At 38.8% G+C, this 19,983-nt stretch overlaps 1 protein-coding gene across 1 annotated transcript; it reads right to left on the bottom strand.

The window, feature by feature from the left end:
- Positions 1 to 1,169: 1,169 nt before the first annotated feature.
- Positions 1,170 to 16,989, bottom strand: LOC134003229 (speckle-type POZ protein). Its single transcript, XM_062442363.1, has 10 exons — positions 16,933 to 16,989; positions 8,593 to 8,834; positions 8,360 to 8,481; positions 7,025 to 7,176; positions 6,712 to 6,839; positions 6,405 to 6,582; positions 6,175 to 6,230; positions 5,309 to 5,431; positions 4,483 to 4,625; positions 1,170 to 2,927 (listed from the first exon to the last, which is right to left on the bottom strand). Exons 2-10 carry the CDS (start codon positions 8,668 to 8,670, stop codon positions 2,783 to 2,785), a joined length of 1,125 nt encoding a protein of 374 aa, XP_062298347.1. The 5' UTR covers positions 8,671 to 8,834; positions 16,933 to 16,989; the 3' UTR covers positions 1,170 to 2,782.
- Positions 16,990 to 19,983: the final 2,994 nt, after the last annotated feature.

Below are 19,983 nucleotides of genomic sequence, written 5' to 3'. Positions count from 1 at the left end.
GGGCCTAGAGCTGGACAGGGACCCCGTAACATGTTGGGGATTAGAGATATTTGTATCTGCTGCACTGGCAAGTAACCTTTTCTACTGGGTGAAAAGGCATTTAATGAACCAGGCACACTCTGCTAACTCGATTAAAGTATTTGACAGAGGTGACGACCCGACCTACTCCCACTCACCTCGGCAATCACAGTCTTGCACACACTCCCTCTGCATCACAGCTGAGCTCAGAGGCAGTGGGGAAGCTTTGAAACAGCAAACGGAAAGATCATGTTAACAGCTACCACTGAAGTCTACAAAACCACAAATCTTTGCTTCCATTTACAATCTAATATGCTGCACAAGCTGCATTTCTTGAATCAGTGAGAAACATTCTGTGGAGAGGACTATTGTCAAAATTGTTTCAACGTGCGTCATTCATCACCTGAAAGCAGCTACGGAATAATACAGGATTTGTACAATAAAGAGCCCCAAAAATGTTTAAATAGTGCTGTCGTATCACGCCATTTCTTTTCAGTTTCATACCATGTCAGTCACTGACACTGTCAGACACCGCTTACAATTTTAAAAAATGCTTAATTGTGCAATTTAGACATTTCTTTAAGAAAACCCATAGTATGAATTTAAAGATCAAAAGATAGAAATTTAGATGAAGCCCAATGTCCTATGAAATTGTAAAGCTCCTGTTAGAGTTGTGCTAGGTAGCAAGAGAAACCTTTCAACACTAATAAATGGACTCTACATTTTTGTGCTGTCACTAAAGGAAAGGGTAAGGATGCTTTTTTGGATGGCGCAAAAAACAGAAGTGTAGACACATTGAAAGCATTAGTTCAAACAAGAGATTTAGACATATGAAAACATACAACATATGGAGGTATCAAGGTTAGACACCCACATTTGTGAATGGTTAGATTAATGCTGCCTTGAACTGGAACAGGTTACAAAAAACCTAGACTTTCATTACTATTTAAGTACAAAAAAAGATGATAATCTCAAAGCTACTTTGGCCCTTACAAAAATTATATCTCAACAGGATCTGTCTTACTGTGTTCCGTTTTAAAGTTACATAAAGACACTTGCAGCCTCCCATTTCTAATTTCTTAAAGATTCTGTAGTTTGACAGCTGAAATGCTTAATTCATACAAAAATACCCAGACAAAGTTTGCGTTGCATTCAATACAAAATAGTTGTGGTTTATTCTTTCGGGAACAAAAAAATGGCAACAACTAAGTGTCACTTCTCATAACCAGCGATATCTACAGGAAAGAAACAACAATGGTTCCTTCTATCGATTACCATTTTCTACCAGCTTCAAATGATAACTTCAAAAATGTATTACATGTGGTTTGCCTTGGTGTGCATTTTTCACATTCTGTCTAATCTGAACATTAAAACGTGTTCATTTCAATTTAATTTCCCTCTCAGTCTTCATGCCTGCAAAGAAAACATCTGTCTGCTTTTTTTTCAGTTTCACGGTTGAAAATGATTTTGTTTACACAACTTCAAAAACACTAGTGTCTGTACAAATTCCTATGAAAAAAATAGAAATGACAGTTCTGAGGAAAAACAAATAAGAAATCCATTATAAAAGAACATTAACATGCCTGATTGAATCATAATGTTATTTTGTAACCATTTCTTGACAGTTTCTTTTCCCTCCATTGGTATGTCTGTTGACACCTTGGATTTATTTTCTCTCAAGGGCTACAAGGACACATCCACACACAAAATACAATTTCCCCAAGAATGACATCCAGTTGTGCGTTGCTATTTTCTGTATCCTCACTATATATACTGCTTTTTTCCCTGCTACTTGAAAAATGAAAACGGACGCAGATGAAGCAGAGTTCTATATGGGAATACATGTGTTGGTTTTTTTGTCACTTGCTGATAAATCATCTTAAAGGGTACTTGTTCTTGGTGGTCCAGCTGGGTCTTTAGTTCATGAAGCTTGCTTCAATGTGTGCTTGCCTACAGTTTTTCTACTTTACTGCTGGTAAGGGTTGACGAGGGGTGACCTGTGACTTTAGTGCAATGTTTCCCAACTTTCTTTGGGAAAATTATTTTGATGACTTGTCCCACATCTGCTTTTTTGACTAGCCCTTGTTTGTCTTTCTCGGGGGTGTCCAAGTTTGTAAATAACAGGCCCACTTGTTCTTCTTCTTCTTCTTCTTCAGTCCCTCATAGGCCCATGAGTCCTTTAGTTAAGGGGCTTCTCCGACCGCTCTACACTCAAAACAGAGCAAAAAGAAGCCTTATGATGAAATAGACAGTTAAAGACTTTATTTATCCGGGCTCGTCCTTTACGTCTCCACATTTCCAGACAGTTGTCTCTTATTATGTTACTTTGTCCATTTCTTTCTTCCAAACAGATTCCAAAGTAGGAACTAGCAGGATGTTGAAAAGATTTAGGTCAAGTCTTCACACACGGAAAAGAGAACAATGTCGGACCTCGCTATGCCAGAGCCGAGGAGGAAAAAGGTGTGGGTTGTTTTTCTTGTAAACGACTAACATCCACTTCACAAGCCCACCTGTCCCTCTTTTTCCATCTCCTCCTCTTCCTCCTCCTCCTACTTCTTCTTCCCTCCATCTTTAGAAGAGACTAAATACAGCAGGTTCTGGATGGGGCAGAAGGTGGGGATCAGGGGGAGGCTGTAGGTAGTGTAGTAAGTAACAGCAAGGGGGGAAGTTTGTCCCTGTGTGTTTGAGGGCGGGTGTGTCTGTGTGTCTTTGTGTATTTATGTGTGTGTGTACAAGTGTGTGTAGACGCCTCGCTGTGAGGCTGTTAGGACTGTTTGAGGCGCTTGCGTGGGGGTCCGAGGAAAGGGCACTGGGCTGAAGCCAGGGAGCGATACGCTTCGGCCACCAGGTGAGGATGAGACGCTACCATGGACTTCCAACCGGCTGTCTCCATCACCTCTGCCGCGTGGCTGGAGGACAGGATGCAAGAAAAGAGAAAAGAAAGTACAAATATTCAATTAGTAAAAATCAATTTTATAAAAAATAATAATAATTACATATTTATCTGATGATTATTTATCATGATTAATTAACTAATCATTTGGATTTACAAATGTCAGGAAATTATAGAAAAATGTCCATGACAGTTCAGTTAAGATATTCAGTTTACCATCACATAAAACATCACATTGACTTTAGATAAAGCATGACCCTTCACTGCGCATGTCAAAAGTCTAATGTCAGATTTCAGCTGTTATTAATTTACTGCAAGCCATACTGTGCTACATGGATCTAATAAACTTGGGTAAGACATCAAATTGTATCCATCTGTGCCGTAATAGTGGTGAACAGTGAAGCTATTTCTTTCAATGCTACGTCCTTGATGCAGTCATGATAACAGCTGGAGGACACATCAGACAAACAAGGTTTCTGCTGCCACAACTCAACACGATTTTCTTCTTTTTTTGAATCCCACAATTTTGTTTTGTTCGTTTTACCTCCGTCATTGGGTTTAGAGCCAGTGTCACATTGAAAAATGTTATTTCTTGCTGCATTCCTATTGGTTGGTTAGTAGATGTAAGTTGTGGTAGCAGTCACATTGTGAGATGGTTATCCTAAATGCCCCAGGTAATCTTTGGTTACAAGACTGACCATCTTCAAACCTCTCTCCCAAAAATCGCACTGTGTATACCCAGATTAAGTTACAAATTTGGACCTCTAAACTTCTCATTTAATCTCATTGTAATACATTTTTAAAAAGCTAAAATGTTGAACTTTTCAATAGTTTACAGAGAAGCCAAGATTAGAGATAATTCAACATGTGCAGAATGTAGTCATTTGGTTCTTAACATATCCCAATAAGCACCTGGTGAACACTTCAAATTTATTCTGTGACCTGCTGAAGGGTCTTGGACATAAATCAATGAACATCAAATTGACAAAACAATGGAGAAGTTGGAACTAGAGAATATTTTGCATTTTTGCCTGATAAATTACTTTAATGTTAATAATCAAAACAGTAGCCTTTGATTTTTCTGTTGGTTGACTAATGAACGGATCATTCCAGCTCTGTAAAGATACATGATGAATCCTCTATCTGAGGGAAGGAAACACTCTGAAGGAATATGTGCAAGCTCGACATCAGTCTGATCATAACATCTGATTACAATTATTATCACACATTCATCCAAGTCAACAGAGGAGGTGACAGCAGACCTTGTTCGAGTCAGGTTACCCTGATCCCTCTGAAAGCGTCGACAGGGTTTAATAATATGACACGCGCCACTCGATGAGGAGACGTGAAATTAAATTATTTACTGTGACTGGGACACCAAGAGATGAGGCGGTAGGGTGTGACTGAGACATGGGATAATCAGTAATGACGATGAGGAGATACAGAAGAGAAGAGATGTGACAAATCAACACAGCGACAGAGACGACATGTGCGGTGGATGCTGAGAATCTGTGAGGTGCTGGAGACATAATTATACGTGATCGCTAGCTCGTTTCTGTGTGTGAACTCACTAGTTGATGAAGTCGACGGCCTGTGTTTTGAGCTGGTCGGCGCTGTGCAGGTCGGCCAGGATGAGGATCTCAGCTGCGTTTTCCACAGACAGACTGGTGCAGAGCGCGTCCTCACACATGACCTTCAGTCTCTCTAGAGCATACTGAGGCAGAGGGGATACAAGAGGGTCAATGTACTTTTTCTTCTTCATCAGTATTCATATGGTATTTGCTGTGACAGTTCACTTGGTATTTTGCAAATATTATGTCTGACTTCAAAATGACAGCGAAAGGTCAGTCCGACCTCATTGTCTGTCATGTCACACACCTCAGAAAAGAAGAAGTTGAAATAATAACTGATAATTGATGAACCTCTAATATATTACGGTGTGAGGATAATAATGGAAACAGAAATAAAAGCTCAAATTTGATATTACTGCTATAAAATAAGCATTTAGATGCTCAACCTCTAAGAGAAGTCAGGTTCCCATTTGGTGTCATGGAGGACTGACATCAGTGTAAAAGTGTTAGGTTTTTTATGAAACCCTGCTGGCTCACTGGGTGAAGGTTAAGTAGATATTGTTCACTTATAGGTCATAATCGATCTCATAAACTTTACCTCACCTTTAGCTTTAACTTTAGCTCACAGTGTATGCTGCCATGATATGCATCTATAATCACTGTAAATACAAACTGAAATAGTCTGCAGTAATGTATGGTGTGAAAGATGCTTTACTTTCAGCAGAATCAAAATACACTTTCGAGGTTTAAATAGCCCCCAGAGGGCAGCGTGTAATCTCAATATGTCCAAATACACTGATGTTGTAGTTTTATCATGCTATGTTACCTTGTCAGCTGCTGCGAGCAAGTCATCCGCCATCTTGTCCAGGTTGGGAGCCTTGTCTGTGTAAATGAAGCACATCATCTCTTTGAAAACCTCGGGCTCCACATCGTTGATCTCCACACGATTCTGACAAAAACAGACGGGGTAGAAGGACGTTAATGTGCTTCACCATGACACAAGCTTCACTTGTGCCCTTCTGTTTAAGTGTTCAACTCGTAATTAAGAAAGAAAAATCACTCATGTTAAGTCTCTATTTAACTGGATTTTGGAAAAACAGGATTCCTTGATATTCTGATCTGACTTTACTGTAGCTTAAACCATTAAGAGGTGCTGTTTTTTTATATTGTTACAAATGATTCAATATGAATAATGACTTGTAGTGACTGTATGTCAAGAACACTTCTGAAAGCCCCAAACCTTGTCTAACACTAAAAAAATAATCATTTTCTTGCCGGCAAAATGTACTGACCATTTTAATTACTGACTGCAAAGTTTACATCTTTTACAAAAAAGTTAGCAAAAAGATTTCTAAAACAGCCTTGATTTTGAAAAAAACATTTGGCTGGCTTCTCCTGCAATTTCATTTCTCACAATCACATGTGCACAAATGAAAAAAAGCAATTCTCTGCTTCTGCAGCTTTGTCAGTGAAGGATGAATCCTGACCCCCAAGTACGGCAGGACAATTTCATTTCAGGTGTGCTATCTTTCAGTTTCGCAAAACAGCTCTGTGCCGCCGCCATCTGACAGCACACAATCCTTCACTCACTTAAGCCCTCAACACAGCGGCAAACATCTAAGTATTAGAGCCGCTGAAGAAGAAAACAAATTTATTTCTACGAATAAAAAATCCTTGGGACCTTGGCCTCACCTTTTTGCTCTCTTCCATCTCGTGCTCAAACATGGCGCTGAATACTGGGGAACGTGCTGAAAGCAGCGATATGAAGAGATGTTTGGGCAAAAAGTTAATGTCTGGGTAACTGTTGGATAAAGCAACAGTCAATACATGCAAATATTTACACACACATGCACACAGCCATGAATTTAAAACTGGAGGAACAAAAAGAAAATACATGGGGTGTGTCTGACTCATGTCTGTACCTGCCAAGATGGCTTTGTGGGCCTGAAACTCCTGTCCAGCTACACACAGGGAACAGTCAGTGAAGCGGGAGTTCTCCCACAGGCCCCCCAACTCATCTGCTAGCCGGCAGTCAGGCACCTTCACCATGTTCATGGTGTTCTGCCCGGATATGTTGACTGAGTCCTGCACCACGCTCACCTGATGGAGGGAAATTAAATGCTTTAGTCCAAAATGCTGTATATGCAGAAATAAACATTATTTCAGCTTAAACGAATTCTTGGCCATAGTTGCTAAAAAGCTGAGCCCGAACAGCAAAAAGCAGCATACCTCACAGAAGAGTGTGAGCTTGTCGTCAGGTAGAAGACCGTTGGCTTCATCTAGCAGGAAGTCTCTCCGGATGAACTTTTTAAAGCCCCAGTCCTTCCCCTGGACAAAGCGATATGCCCTCTGGCTTTCTGCATACAGCCGGGACACAAAAGTCACAAAGTGGTCAGTCCAAGTAAAGTAAAGGTTCAATTTTTTTTTTTTTTAAGTGCACAAAAATTTTCAGTATGGAAAATTATAAATGTTTTCACAACTCGAAGATGACTCCTACGAAGCCTCTGTAAAGTAAAAACGTTGTGTTAGCCCGCTGACTCACCCATGGCTTTGGTCTCCTCTCCCTTGGCGTTGAGGATGGAGAACTTGAACTTGGCACGCACCTCGGCCTTCGGACAGCTGACCAGCAGCAGGTAGAGGGACAAGTAGTCTTTGCTCTCCTCATCCAGGCCCTTCGGATTCACTCGCAAACACCTGAAGGTGGTGGCAGAAGGTGCAGCAGTTAGAAGGGAAGTTGGAGTGATAAAAATGTATAAACAAATTATTATGACAGTAAACACTCCTGATAACACTGATTTTATATGCAGCAAATATGGCGTTTGAACTTGAGATTTCAAGTGTCAAAGAAAATCCACACTTTGCCACATGTATGTGACTTCATTGGCCAGATCACAGATCTGATTTCAATCTGTCTTTTTTTACACCTTTCTAATGTCTGCCAAGAAATTTCACATCCAGCTGAATTTCAAACCATCTCAAATGCTTCTCGGATGCATTTACACTTTGCTTTTTTGAGACCGAATAGCTATCTGATCTGCCTGAGATTCATGAAGTGATGAAGTGTAAATGGGGTCAAAGGGAATCAATACAGGAAATGCATCTGACCATCACCTGACCACTTTATGATGAACACAGCTGTGTTTATGCTTCTGGAACTGAGCGTAGCATCGATGATTTGCTACACCATCTTTTACAAAACATTAATAACTTTGGAACCGTTTACGATATTATTATTTTTTGTCCAAACTGTGAGATTCTCAGCTTTCCGAGGCACCTTGAACGACGCCTTTACGCCCATCAGGGCTGATTTTATGGTGCGTGCCATCACATGATATGAGAACAGAAGCTCGTTGGCTTAGAGGCTTCACTTGAGTCACCGTGTGCACTCATTGCGCAAAAAGTCAATGGCTGGAGTGTATTTTCCAGTGATATATAAACACTTTGATATTTACTATCAGAGGTGATATTGACCAAAATATAAATACAGCAACAAAATGTGTATATTGTCACACTGTCTTTACACGGAGCTCCAAAACACAACTTTTTAAATGGAAAAAACTAAAATTCCGTGGTTGACTATTAAGTTGCTTTTGTCACGGGGCATTTTTCTTTTTTTTGTCAAATATGATATGATCACACAAACAACAATAATAATAATGCATGATGGTGACTTTACGCTGCAAAGAAAGAAAGTGCAGTTTTCCTTGAATCATATGATGTATAATATTTGATATTCACTGAAAGAATAAGGTTGAAATTGGCAAAAATACTAAATTATGTCCAGGCACTCCGGAGGGTTAAGATGACATAATTTGTAATAAAATATGACAACATCAGATGAATATGACGAAATAGAGCAGTTCTCTTGCCCACCCACCATTTCAGCTTGTCATTGGCCCCAGAGGAGAAGGTGGAGCTCTTGATGACCTCGCCCATCTCCTCACGACAGAAGCTGAAGTTGTTGATGGTCCACATGTAAGAGAACTTCACCACTTTAATCTGGCAAAAGGAAAAAAAAGTCAGTAAACTTCAGAGTAGCAGATTTATTTACGATAATGTAACAGTCATAGCTGGCTGATGAACAGTTAACCCATTCAGTTATTTTTTTACCTGTGTGTAGCACCAGCTCTCAGCCACAGGCCCGCTGGACATTTCCGCAGGGGGAGGGGGACTCGGGACTCTTGACATTGCCAGCGTGACAGCGGGTGTTGGGGGCGACAGGGTGAGGAGGAGGAGGAGGAGGAGGAGGAGGAGGAGGAGGAGGAGGAGGAGGATCCGTCACTTCCACTCGTCAACGTTCAGTCCTAACGTCCATCTGCATCAGCACACGCCAGATGGAAGAAGTTTGCCCCCTGGAAACACACGACGTGAGCGTGATTAATTGATCAAACTAGAAAGTGAAATAAATCACCTTGAAGTTCCTTGAAAATTCAGTTTAGTCTGGAACACATTCCTCTAACACACAGACGGGCGATCACACAGAACAGAGAAAAACATTCTTAAAACAAAACGCAGCTCACACCGAGGCACTGTATCTTTCATTAATCCAGTTCAGACTCCATCATTTAATTCATGTGGCCACACTGCCTGCGATTGAGGTTTGCAGTGTTGCGGCTAGATGAATTGTCCCTGACCCACAGGGGGACAGCAGGAGATCGATGGCCCACGCCTGTTCTAAGATCAATAGCTGCTGCAATCGCAATTAAGTCTCAAAAATGAACTGTAAATAAACAAGATGGCAAACTGTCTCCCAGGATAGAGGCGGAGGTGTTTGAAGCAACTGGCCAAATACAAGGCTCGCAAATTACCTTCAACTCAAACAAGCGGGACATGCAGATTTGTCCTACACACTTCCTTACTTCAAATACACACAAACACATACCTCTATACAGACTAGTTATCTCCGAAGCATAGCTCTCTGCAAGAGCTTGAACTGGTCTGCAGTGACCATTCAATGCTAAGTAAGTTCAGTCTTTTATTCAGTATGGTTAACCTAATCTTTTTTTTTTTTTTAAGATTGAAAACAATTATTTTTTCACAGCGCACGCTTTTCTTAAAGTCCTTAGTTTCAAACATTTTACAAATATTTAAAACATTGAAAATTCACATCTAAATAAGCCACAAAGTCAAACATTGTAAAAACATCATCACTCATTATTTTCTGCTAATTTTATACTCATTGAGACTGTATAATTGTTATTTGATCCGATTTGATTGACAATACTGACAACATGAGCTAACAACTCAACACGTCAAGTCATTCTGATGGAAAAAAACACCCTAAAAAAACGCTAGATCCTGATTGGTGGGGAAATGTGTGACATCAGTTTTTCAAATGAGTGGCACCACTGAGAAAAGAAACAACGGCACTGACAGAAATCTCTCATGTGAAACAACCAAATCTCCTCCAACTTTTACTGCAGAATGTGTGCTTGTACAGAAGCTCAACTTTTGATGCTGATCGAGAAAATAAAGACAAAACAGGTTGTTTACCAGACTGGAGGACACATGAGTCATTGTCACAGCTTAATTATCTGATGAAGACAGGTACTCTATTGCCTCATTTCTACACCTTTGGTAGAGGATAAGTAAGGAGCCAGTATTGGACACCATGTTGACACTATGCCAGACTCCTAAGCCTTTTTCATCTTACTGCAAGGTCAGTGGCTGAACAATGCGCCGTATTTCACCCAATCACTGCTGTATAATACAAGTCAGTGTCTTTCTGGGCCGTCGTACAGTTGATCTGTGGCCACTGTTCAATATCATTTTCTATTTCACTAGTCTTCTCGCCCTCCTTCCATCTGTACCTATCTCTCACTCACACAGGCTTTAATGTCTTTACACCTTCATCCATAAATTCAATTTGTGATGGCCGGGAGTTTTGTTGATCCCGTTTGAATATGCTTAGCTGCAGTTATTGTATGCTACAGCCCATTTAAAGCCCTGACAAATCGACACAATACTGGTTCTGTGTCATTAGATCAAGGCTATGACTTGTCCTTCACTTTCCTGTCAGTTATGTTGCACCTGGCTGAGTCTAGTGTGATCACTTGAAGAGGTGGGCCCAAGCACGGATCAGTTGGACTCGGGCAGTGTGTGTGAGCGTTAACATTGATGTCAGTGATGCAGCTGTCCCATAAAAACGCTGCGTTGCATATTATATAAGGTTCTCTGAAGCTTGTACCCAAAACAACTCCAAATATGCCACAAAGTTAGTAAAATTATGAACTCCACTGTGCTGTGCAAGAGCGCTTTCTTTAACACAAAAAAAATTGCACTGTGATGACTTAGCCGTGCTCGAGCCTGGATCGTTATGTGAGTGCAGGCCAGAGGGGGAGAGGGGAGGGGGGACAAGGCAACTAGGTCTAGTGTAAGTACGTCCTTAGTACAACTCGCAGCATAGACCTTTCCCATTTCAACATGAGCATAGGTCTAATCAGCAGAGTGACTGAAAACACCAGTGAGGGTCTGTGGGGCCTTTTACTGCTGTTACTGACCAGGTGCTTTCTAAATTACAGTGCATATTTTGGGAAACCTCTAACGAGATGCCAACCGATTGTCTCCAGATGGTTCCAGGAGGAGTAAATCAGTCTCTTTCTACATACCAACACCAATTAGCAAAATTATATACTAATTAGTATATACCAACCCAAAATTCAATATTAAAAGAGCAAATTCAAATAGGGGACAGTGGTGAGAAAGTATCAGGAAAATATCAGAAGACCAAACCCCAGAAATGAAATCTTCAGAAGCATATTTTGAATTATCATCATTATATTTCAATTTATTTTTCAATTTCAATACACATTTACATATATTTCTTGTATACTAACAACTATAAATGTGTACCTGCCCAGAAACTGCAGATGAAAGGAAGTTAGTAGCTGGAACAAAACATCTTTTATGCTAGTATGAAATTCATTTTTTAACAAATACAAAAGCACAAATAATTAAATACAGCGTTTATGGTAATTGTATAGAGTACAGAATAGGGACATAGTTAAGAGTGTGGTAGCCAATTGAACACCTTTTTCTGATATGACAAGATGTTCATATCTGGCCAAAAAACGTCACAGAACCCGAGAGAAGTCAAAGCGGACCAAGATAAAGGTGGAGATTAAAAGTAAATATTATTCCAGAGGGAAAATGTGAGTGAAACTAATAATGTATTGCAGAGCAGTGTCACTGTAAGTAGGCATATCTCTGTCCTGATGTTTAACCTAATGTAACCCCAATGAACTGAGGAATACTTGTGTAATTCACCACTGCTGCCAACACAAAGTAATCCATACCAGGAGCCTGGTTCAGCCGAGCTCCACAAACTGGTCAGAGTGAATGAAGAACCAACCAATCTTCTTGATTCTTAAACAATGGCAACTGGTAAGATGGAGCGAGGCGATGAAGATAAAGGAAGGGGGGGGCTACGGAGAGAGAGAAAATGAATAGTAGAGCGATGGAGAAAGCCAAATGGAAAAAGCAGGTAGCGAATGAAAGATGGACCAACATCTGGAGGAGATAAATTGCCACAAAAGCAGGTTAAGGAGACGAAAGAAAATTACACGTGTGAGAAAGAAACCAAGTCGAGATTCGTGGACAGGTGGGCTCTGATGAAGACGCACACTGCATTGAAATGTCTTTTTAAAAAAAGAAGCGGTTCATGCTCTTGTTTCCTACTCAGCTTTCTGTGTACTGAGATGTAAACTGAGCTCCAATTTAAAGACAGAGACGGTCCAGTAATAATGAAATAACTAAACATATATGACCCAGAGAGCTTCTCTCACACAACCTGCAACCTCCAACTAAACTCTCAAAGGTTTATCGATCAATGACGCTTTCCAAAAGACAAAACACAAAAAACTCCCAGCAGAGGTCAAAGGCAATGTGATAAATTGTGGTTGTCAGCTGAACTTTCACCAGACGATCAATACGCTGACAACAATATGTTTCTAAGACTACTCTGTCTCTAATAATCTGAGCAAAATCCATCAAGTTTTTGGATTTATAAAGGGCTGCAAATATTCTTTAAAATCTATTTAAAATCAAGGAGATGGTGGAGAAGATAAACATCCATGAATGATCCCTTCAATCACTATGATCTTAGGTTGAAGGAAGATTGATCCTATGAAGACAAACCAGACTTGACACAAGGTGATATTCATAGCCACAGTAACAAGTTAAACCACTAAGATAACATTTAGTAGACTCATATCTCTTTAACAATCCACTGCTGTGTCATACTGTATTAGCAGACTTTACTGATAATGAGGATATAATACTTGGACTCTTACCGCTCAGACAATGAGCTCAAATTAGACTCATCTGAACCAAAATGTCATGTTTTAGAACGACAAGGTACCAAAGCAAGAAATTACAATAAAGAGGAACACATAGGTCTGGGCAATATATCGATATCATGATATTAGACTAGATATCGTCTTAGATTTTGGATATCGTGATATGTCATCAGTGTTGTCTTTTTCTGGTTTTAAATGCTGCATTACAGTAAAAATATGTAATTTTCTGAACTTAACAGACTGTTCTAGCTGTTCTGTTTTTTACCTTTTACCCACTTTGTCATTATATCCGCACTACCTATGATTATCAAAAATTTCATAGAGCAAATATTTTCTGAGAGCATCAAGAGTCATCTCTACATTATTGTTGCAATATCGATATTGAGGTATTTGGTTAAAAATATCCTGATACTTGATTTTTTCCCACATCGCCCAGCCCTAGGAAAACAGAATTTAAAAAACAAAACAAAACCCAAACATATGCATCTGTAGAGATATGATACATAAGGTGGCAGTTATGACCACTGTGCTTTTACCTGAAATTTCAGTCCCCTGACCAAAAAGAAAAATCAATTTCTGCTCTAAATTAAAAACTGGGAGGTATGGAGGCATTTCAGGCGGCAATTTCCAAAGGGGGATGAAAAAAAATTGCAAACCCTTGTCAAAGTGTCAGCGAACACAATGTCTATTTCCAAAGCTTTGGTCTTTGATGACTGCAGTAAGCCAGAGACAAACCTTAAAACTATAATTGGTACAGGAACCGGGGATCGATTGCATAGCGCTAGTTGGGCCTCTGTGGGAGTGATTTCATAGTCTGCCCTTGGTCATGGTGCTCTTCCTTTCCTAAAAACTCAATCTCAGAGAGGTATGAACTATTGATTTTGCTACAGCGATCAGCTCGCCTCGCTCTCATCCCTGACTTTGTGCAGACCCACAATTACATTGAGGGGGGGATTTCACGGAGCAAAAAAGCATTAGCACCCAGGCTTCACCCCCCCAGTCTGTACTTACACTAAAACCCCGCTCAATCCACCCCGCACGGGAGGTTAAAGGAAGGAGGGACCTCAATGCATATCTAATGTCTCCAGTCACCTGGTTCATACCATTACCCACAGTTAGTGTTGATGTGTTGACCTACAAGGGCAGACAATACCGCAGGCTGAAAAACACCACAAGTAGTCCAGTCATCACAGCTGTTTTGGGCTCATATGAAAAAGAGCAGAACTAAAACTTTACTGATTTACAATAACAAATACAATATTTTCATTATTTGCTTCTTTATAAAAAATCATTGCAGTGTTTTCCATTAATTATATACTGTGGCGGCCCACCATAGTGTAATTTGTGCCACCACAGTTTCATGGTGAGCGAAACATGTCTGTACACTTTTCAACACGTCAGCAAAGCATCTCACCCTGAACCAGGGTTAGGGTTAGGGCTACTCTGCCCTGGTAAATTAGTTGAACTTAGATCACTTCGCTTTCTTTGTTTCAGAGCTGAAATATGGGCATTAGTCTTTTTTGGGTGGTTTGTTTGGAATATTAATGAACTGGTAAACTTTCTTTCCCATGTTTTGTTTTGCTCTCAAGAGTGCACCAGAATGATGCATTTGACTTAGAAATGTGCCCCCGGACCTCCCTAGAGGGTTGGACTGAGGTCCAAACGCCATAGTCTCTCAAAATTCGGTGGGAAACACTGCATTGGTTGTGTTTTCCTTGGAAAATACATTGAACAAGACCTGAAACAATCATGTCTACACATTTAATGAACAGACTGATTTTTAAAAAAGGATTTTCTTTAAAAAGTTCTTCTATGCACAATTTTAGAAAGTACTCTGGTTCATCTAAATTTGCCACACTCCTATGTTGGCATGTAATACGTTATCCAGCTGTTTGAAAAATAAAATGGCACATAATCAAATAAATAAAAATTGCAGATTTTTGTGTCCACACCACAAAACGTTTCGACACCTTCAACTTTATATCATCAAAAAAAGCCACCGGAAATCAACAAGCTACACTAATGAACTGTTTAACAATAAAAACGTATTATCATGGTTTAAATGTTACATTTTAAGAGTTGTCTTGGTTTTTGTATCAAGCAGCCTATTTATAGCTAACTTCTTAAGGCCACTTTTTTATGACTGAATCTAAATTGTGAGTCAATATCAAAATGTGAATATGTTGTTGACTCCAGTCAGCTCTACTGCAAGCAATGCCACCACAGGAAGGCACATGTCTGCCATTACCAGAACTCTCTTTATGCTGTTAATGCCATCATGAGAGCTAATAAGATAAAGTCTCATGACTACTGACAAACATTGGCCAGGACATTTTAATTCTATTATTTAAGTGACACAATTTATCTGCCCGAGGTAGATAAGTCTGACCTCAAGTTACAGTAGGAAAACAAACTGCCTACTTCTTGTTTACTTGCCAGAAAAGGGCAAGTATCTAAATTAGTCTTGATAATCATTACTAATAATATTGTTATAACTTCGACCATATCACTAGTCCGCCTTAAAAAAAAAACATTATTAAACATTAAAACATTAGAAATTGCCACTTAGTGTTAAAATATTTAACTAGGCAGGGGGGGGGGTGGTTTGTGGCTCTGTTTCTTGATATCAAGACTGCATCACATGCACTGAGCTGAAAACTGATTTAAGGCTTAAGTCATAGTTCATCATCTTTAATTTCTCTTTTACACCATATGAAACTTGGGAAGCTTAATGGTACAGGATTTTCCTTAGGGTCATCACACAAAAGGTGAACTCAGCTAAACTGAGTTGATATACTCAGTGTATATAGAAGGCAAAAAGACAGACTCAGGAAAAAACTTAAATTAAAGGCCATTTCAAATTTGCTGTGTGGCAACTTAAATTAACTTATTAATTAACTTAAATTTAACTGCAACTACTGCATTAGGCCCTCGTCTTGCAGTTGACACTATTCAACATCATCATAACGAAAATTTCAATTGCATTTATGTTTGATGGTTTAAAATACTGTTTATGCATTTAAAATATAGTTCAAGAGGTCTTGGCTACTACGTTTTTCCCTTTGCAATCATTTCTGGGACTAAGACATTGAATCAGTCATCAGTTATAGCAACACAAGCTAAGATTCAAGAATAAATCATAATCACATAATCTTCATAATGTTTCTATTTCTGGCAGACATTTCATACTGGAGTACATAAGAGGATACTAATCTTTATGTTGCTGTGTAAGGTAGCATGAGAGATACATACCAATTCTCTTTAATAAGACAACATAGTTGGCATCACTGCTGGGGTGTTTGGTCTGTTTCCAATTAACCTGAGTCATTCAAACCTATGTACTGATGCACCAGTATTTAGAGGATGTGATGACACTGTTCACTTCCTTAGGCTAACTCTTGACATTAACTTACCCCTTCCTGCCCACGTTATTATAAATGACAGCTGGTCATCTGATTGAGCTTGGTCTACTAGTCCCCAGGTACTTCTGCTCTCATCAGCTGTTGGTAAGCTGCTTGAATGACCATTACTTTGGAAAAACTACCCGGCAAACCCAAGCAACCTAACAACATCAATTCACACATTATAGTGCTAAGAAAAATATGATGAAGGGTCGTTCAAAACATTAATTTCATACATGTATGTCTTATTTCTGAATCCATCAACCACTATATATACAATACATACTACTGAATCAATGTTTAAACGTATCCTAGCCTTCCTTAATATGTTTCCAGTGAAGTAATGGACTGAAACCAGAACATTAGACAATGTTGGGATCTGAAACTCTCACTTTATAGTTAATATATAGTCGATGACAGTAGCAGGTAGTCAACCTGCTAACAATGCAGCAGTGTAACAAAATACTTCAGCCACCCGGTGAGACAAGTCTGCCGCAGGAGAAAATCATAGAGTAGTGACAAGATCTGATTCCCTTTTAAATACACGATCTGTAAATAATCCCATCTAACGATAGCACGCTAGCAGCTATCTTAATAGCCACATATCTGCTGCTAGCTAAACCAAACAAAAAGGTTCTAAATTGCAGAAACAGCTGCGACTAAAGATGCCTAATAACGTCCTTTGTGTGGTTAATTTTGAAGTCTTTCGTTGTTCTATTCCTTGTTTTTGTTTTATATTCCGGGGGTCTTACCTCTGTGTTGGGTTTAATTATAACGCTAGTTGTCCGGGATCTTCTGTTGTTATTAGCTAGCAGGCTAGCTGTCTGTAGAAAGTAGCAGACATGAGCAGTGTTGTCTGGCTAATAGCGCCCCCTGCTGTGATGGAGTATTTTCACCAATTAACACTGAAAACAACTCATGCTTAGTAAGTGCAGGGTTGGGAATTACTTTGGAAATGAAATAGGTTACAGATTACGAGTCACCCTATTTACAATGTAATAAGTAATGTAACTATTTCAATGACTTAATAAAAGTAATGCAACTTATTTCATTTGATTACTTTTCTAATTTTCTAACAAATGTTTTCAGCTGTTAGGGTAAGTGTACCCATTAAGCCCACCAAAATCTTCAGGTGTTTTTCATGGATACTGGCATGATTTATAAGGGAGATCATTAATTATAAAGATTTCTCTCTCATTTGAAAATGTATTCATTAGTTCATGTAGATTTTGGAATATAAAATAAAGATATTTTATGAAAAAAGTCCAAACTGGATAGACATGGACTTAATTGGTACTGTGACACCATTTAAGCCCATGTGTGCTTCAAATAAGCCCTTGTCATGATTTATTTACAAACATTCTTTTTTAAAATTGATTTCAAATAATTAAAAACAGCAATATAGCTATGTATTCAGTTACATGTTAAATATTAAAAAAAAATAGGAAAAAACTCATCCTGCAAAATCTTAAAGGTCTGACTTCAGATGTTGTAATCATCAACGTTTTCATAAGCAACTGTATAATGTAACACTGTGAAATAAGGATTATGACAAAAACATAAGGCACTGAAAACTTTTTATTCAATGCTTAAAATGACTTTTTTAACTTAATTGGGATGTGTCTGTGTGTGTGTGTTACACTTTCATTTAAAAACAACAATAAAACTGAACAAAATAAAAAATCTTAAAGGTCTGACTTGAGATGTAACCGTCTTTGTAATCATCACCATTTTCATAACTGTGATTTAATTACACATGTTGTCAGTAACTGTAATGGATTACTGTTACATTTTTTTGTAATCAAATTATGTAACACCGTTACACGTAACTAGTTAGTCCCCAACACTGCCTAACTATACATTAAAAAAGATATATAATTTGTTTGGCTTGCAAATCATTTGCAAGCCAAACAAAGGAGGGCTGGCTATTTTCTCCACTTGCTTCAATAAATAGATAGATAGATATTTGGAAATAGAGACTAACCTGTCAAGGAGGATGTCATGAAAGACAGTGTCGAAGGCTACGCTCAGGTCGAGGAGATCAAATATGGAGAGTAGCCCCGAGCCACATGCAATCAGGAGGTCATTGGTGATTTTCACTAGGGCTGTCTCAGTGCTGTGGAGGGGACAGAAACCAGACTGAAATTGTTCATAGAGATTGTTGTCAGACAGATGGATGTGGACCTGAGCTGGAACAGTTCGTTCAAGTACTTTGGAGAGAACTGGAAGGTTTGAGATAGGACAAAAGTTGTGCAAATCATTCGGATCCGCACCAGGTTTCTTGAGTGTTGGAGTTATTGCAGCAGTCTTTAGTGATGATGGAACACCACCAGATGTCAGTGAGAAATTAATGATGTCAGTTATTAAGGAGGACAGGACAGGTACACAAACTTTTGCCAGGTGGGTAGGTAGGGAGTCTAACTGGCAGGTGGTTGATTTGGACTTATGGATGAGACCAGTTATTTTGGAGAGAGTTGGTAGTTTGAAGCTGGTGAGTGGAGAGCTGAAGGAAAATTAAAGCAAAGAGTGTGGAGAGTTACTTGAAGCAGTCAATGTCTTACCATTTACAACTAACCCAGACTATGGGGTTAATTGTAATATTTCATTCCTTGTGTTTGAGACTGACCCATGTATTTTCTGTTTGTGTTGCAGAGATAACAGCTACACCATTTAATAGTAGACATATGTCACTAGTTTGCATCACATTTTGAATGTACTATTTTAAAAGCTCTGAGCTACAGACAGAAATGTTACAACCATCCCCAGTCACCCCAAATCACTTTGACCAATCATTCCCAAAATAAAGCCTCCTATCATCATATTCTGTGATTTAAATGTTGCCTTTTCTGACTTAATGTTAATGCAAATTCACCAGTTTTCCCATCAGAAATATGTTAATTTCAAAATATCACTGTCCTGGTCACAAAGCAAAGTTTGGTGGGAATAATAACCACTTTCTATGCTTTTTAGCATATTATTAGGAAATAACACTTATCCAGGAACAAAAAGGCAAGCAAGATTTTGTTACATGGTGCATTTAATTATATATCTGTCTTGTACATGTAACTTATATACTTCTTAAATTAAACAACTCTTCATTGGGTGTTTGTAAAGGGTGAATTGTATTTCTGCCGTGTCTACAGGTCTTGCACACTGGTAGATGCAGAGCTTAATTTGACCACCACTGAAAACAACTTTATCTTAATTTAATCAGCAGAGTAGATGAGCTATTGCTTTGTGCCAAGATTATTAAGACAGCAAGCACAGATTAATGGTTATCGACCGCAGAAAGATTGACTTTAATTAAGGTGTGGACTGAATTAATCTCTGGACTCATCAACTCACCTTGAAGATGGCTTTAATAAATATCTCTCCAACCTTTAATGTTTATGACCCGAAGTCTGTGTACTGAGTGATAAACTGTGCAAACAAACTTCCAATGTTGATATACATTTCAAGTGTTTTTTTCACAGCAACTGTACTTTAATCAGTTATTAATATTAGTTTGAACCATATGGTTCGACTGGTTGTGGTAAGGGTCAGGTTTAGTTATGATGAATTTGCGCCACCTAGTGTACATCTTGGCCCAAGCAGGGATCCATCAGCATATGAGGAATATACAGTATATTAGTACACACCCACCTGTATATAGAGATTATGTACAATATAATGTATAATCAGACCCAAAAAAAAGTTCTTTCCAGATACACTAATTAAAGAAAAATCTACAGAAAATGTGCAATTTTGATAAACTGTTTAAAACAACAACAAAAAACTAAAAAAAAAACAAAGCGAATATTCAA

This window comes from Scomber scombrus, chromosome 21, assembly GCF_963691925.1.
Source record: "Scomber scombrus chromosome 21, fScoSco1.1, whole genome shotgun sequence".
Lineage (NCBI taxonomy): Eukaryota > Metazoa > Chordata > Actinopteri > Scombriformes > Scombridae > Scomber > Scomber scombrus.
Note: the sequence above shows the minus strand (reverse complement) of the source record. Positions and strands in the feature narration are given on the sequence as shown.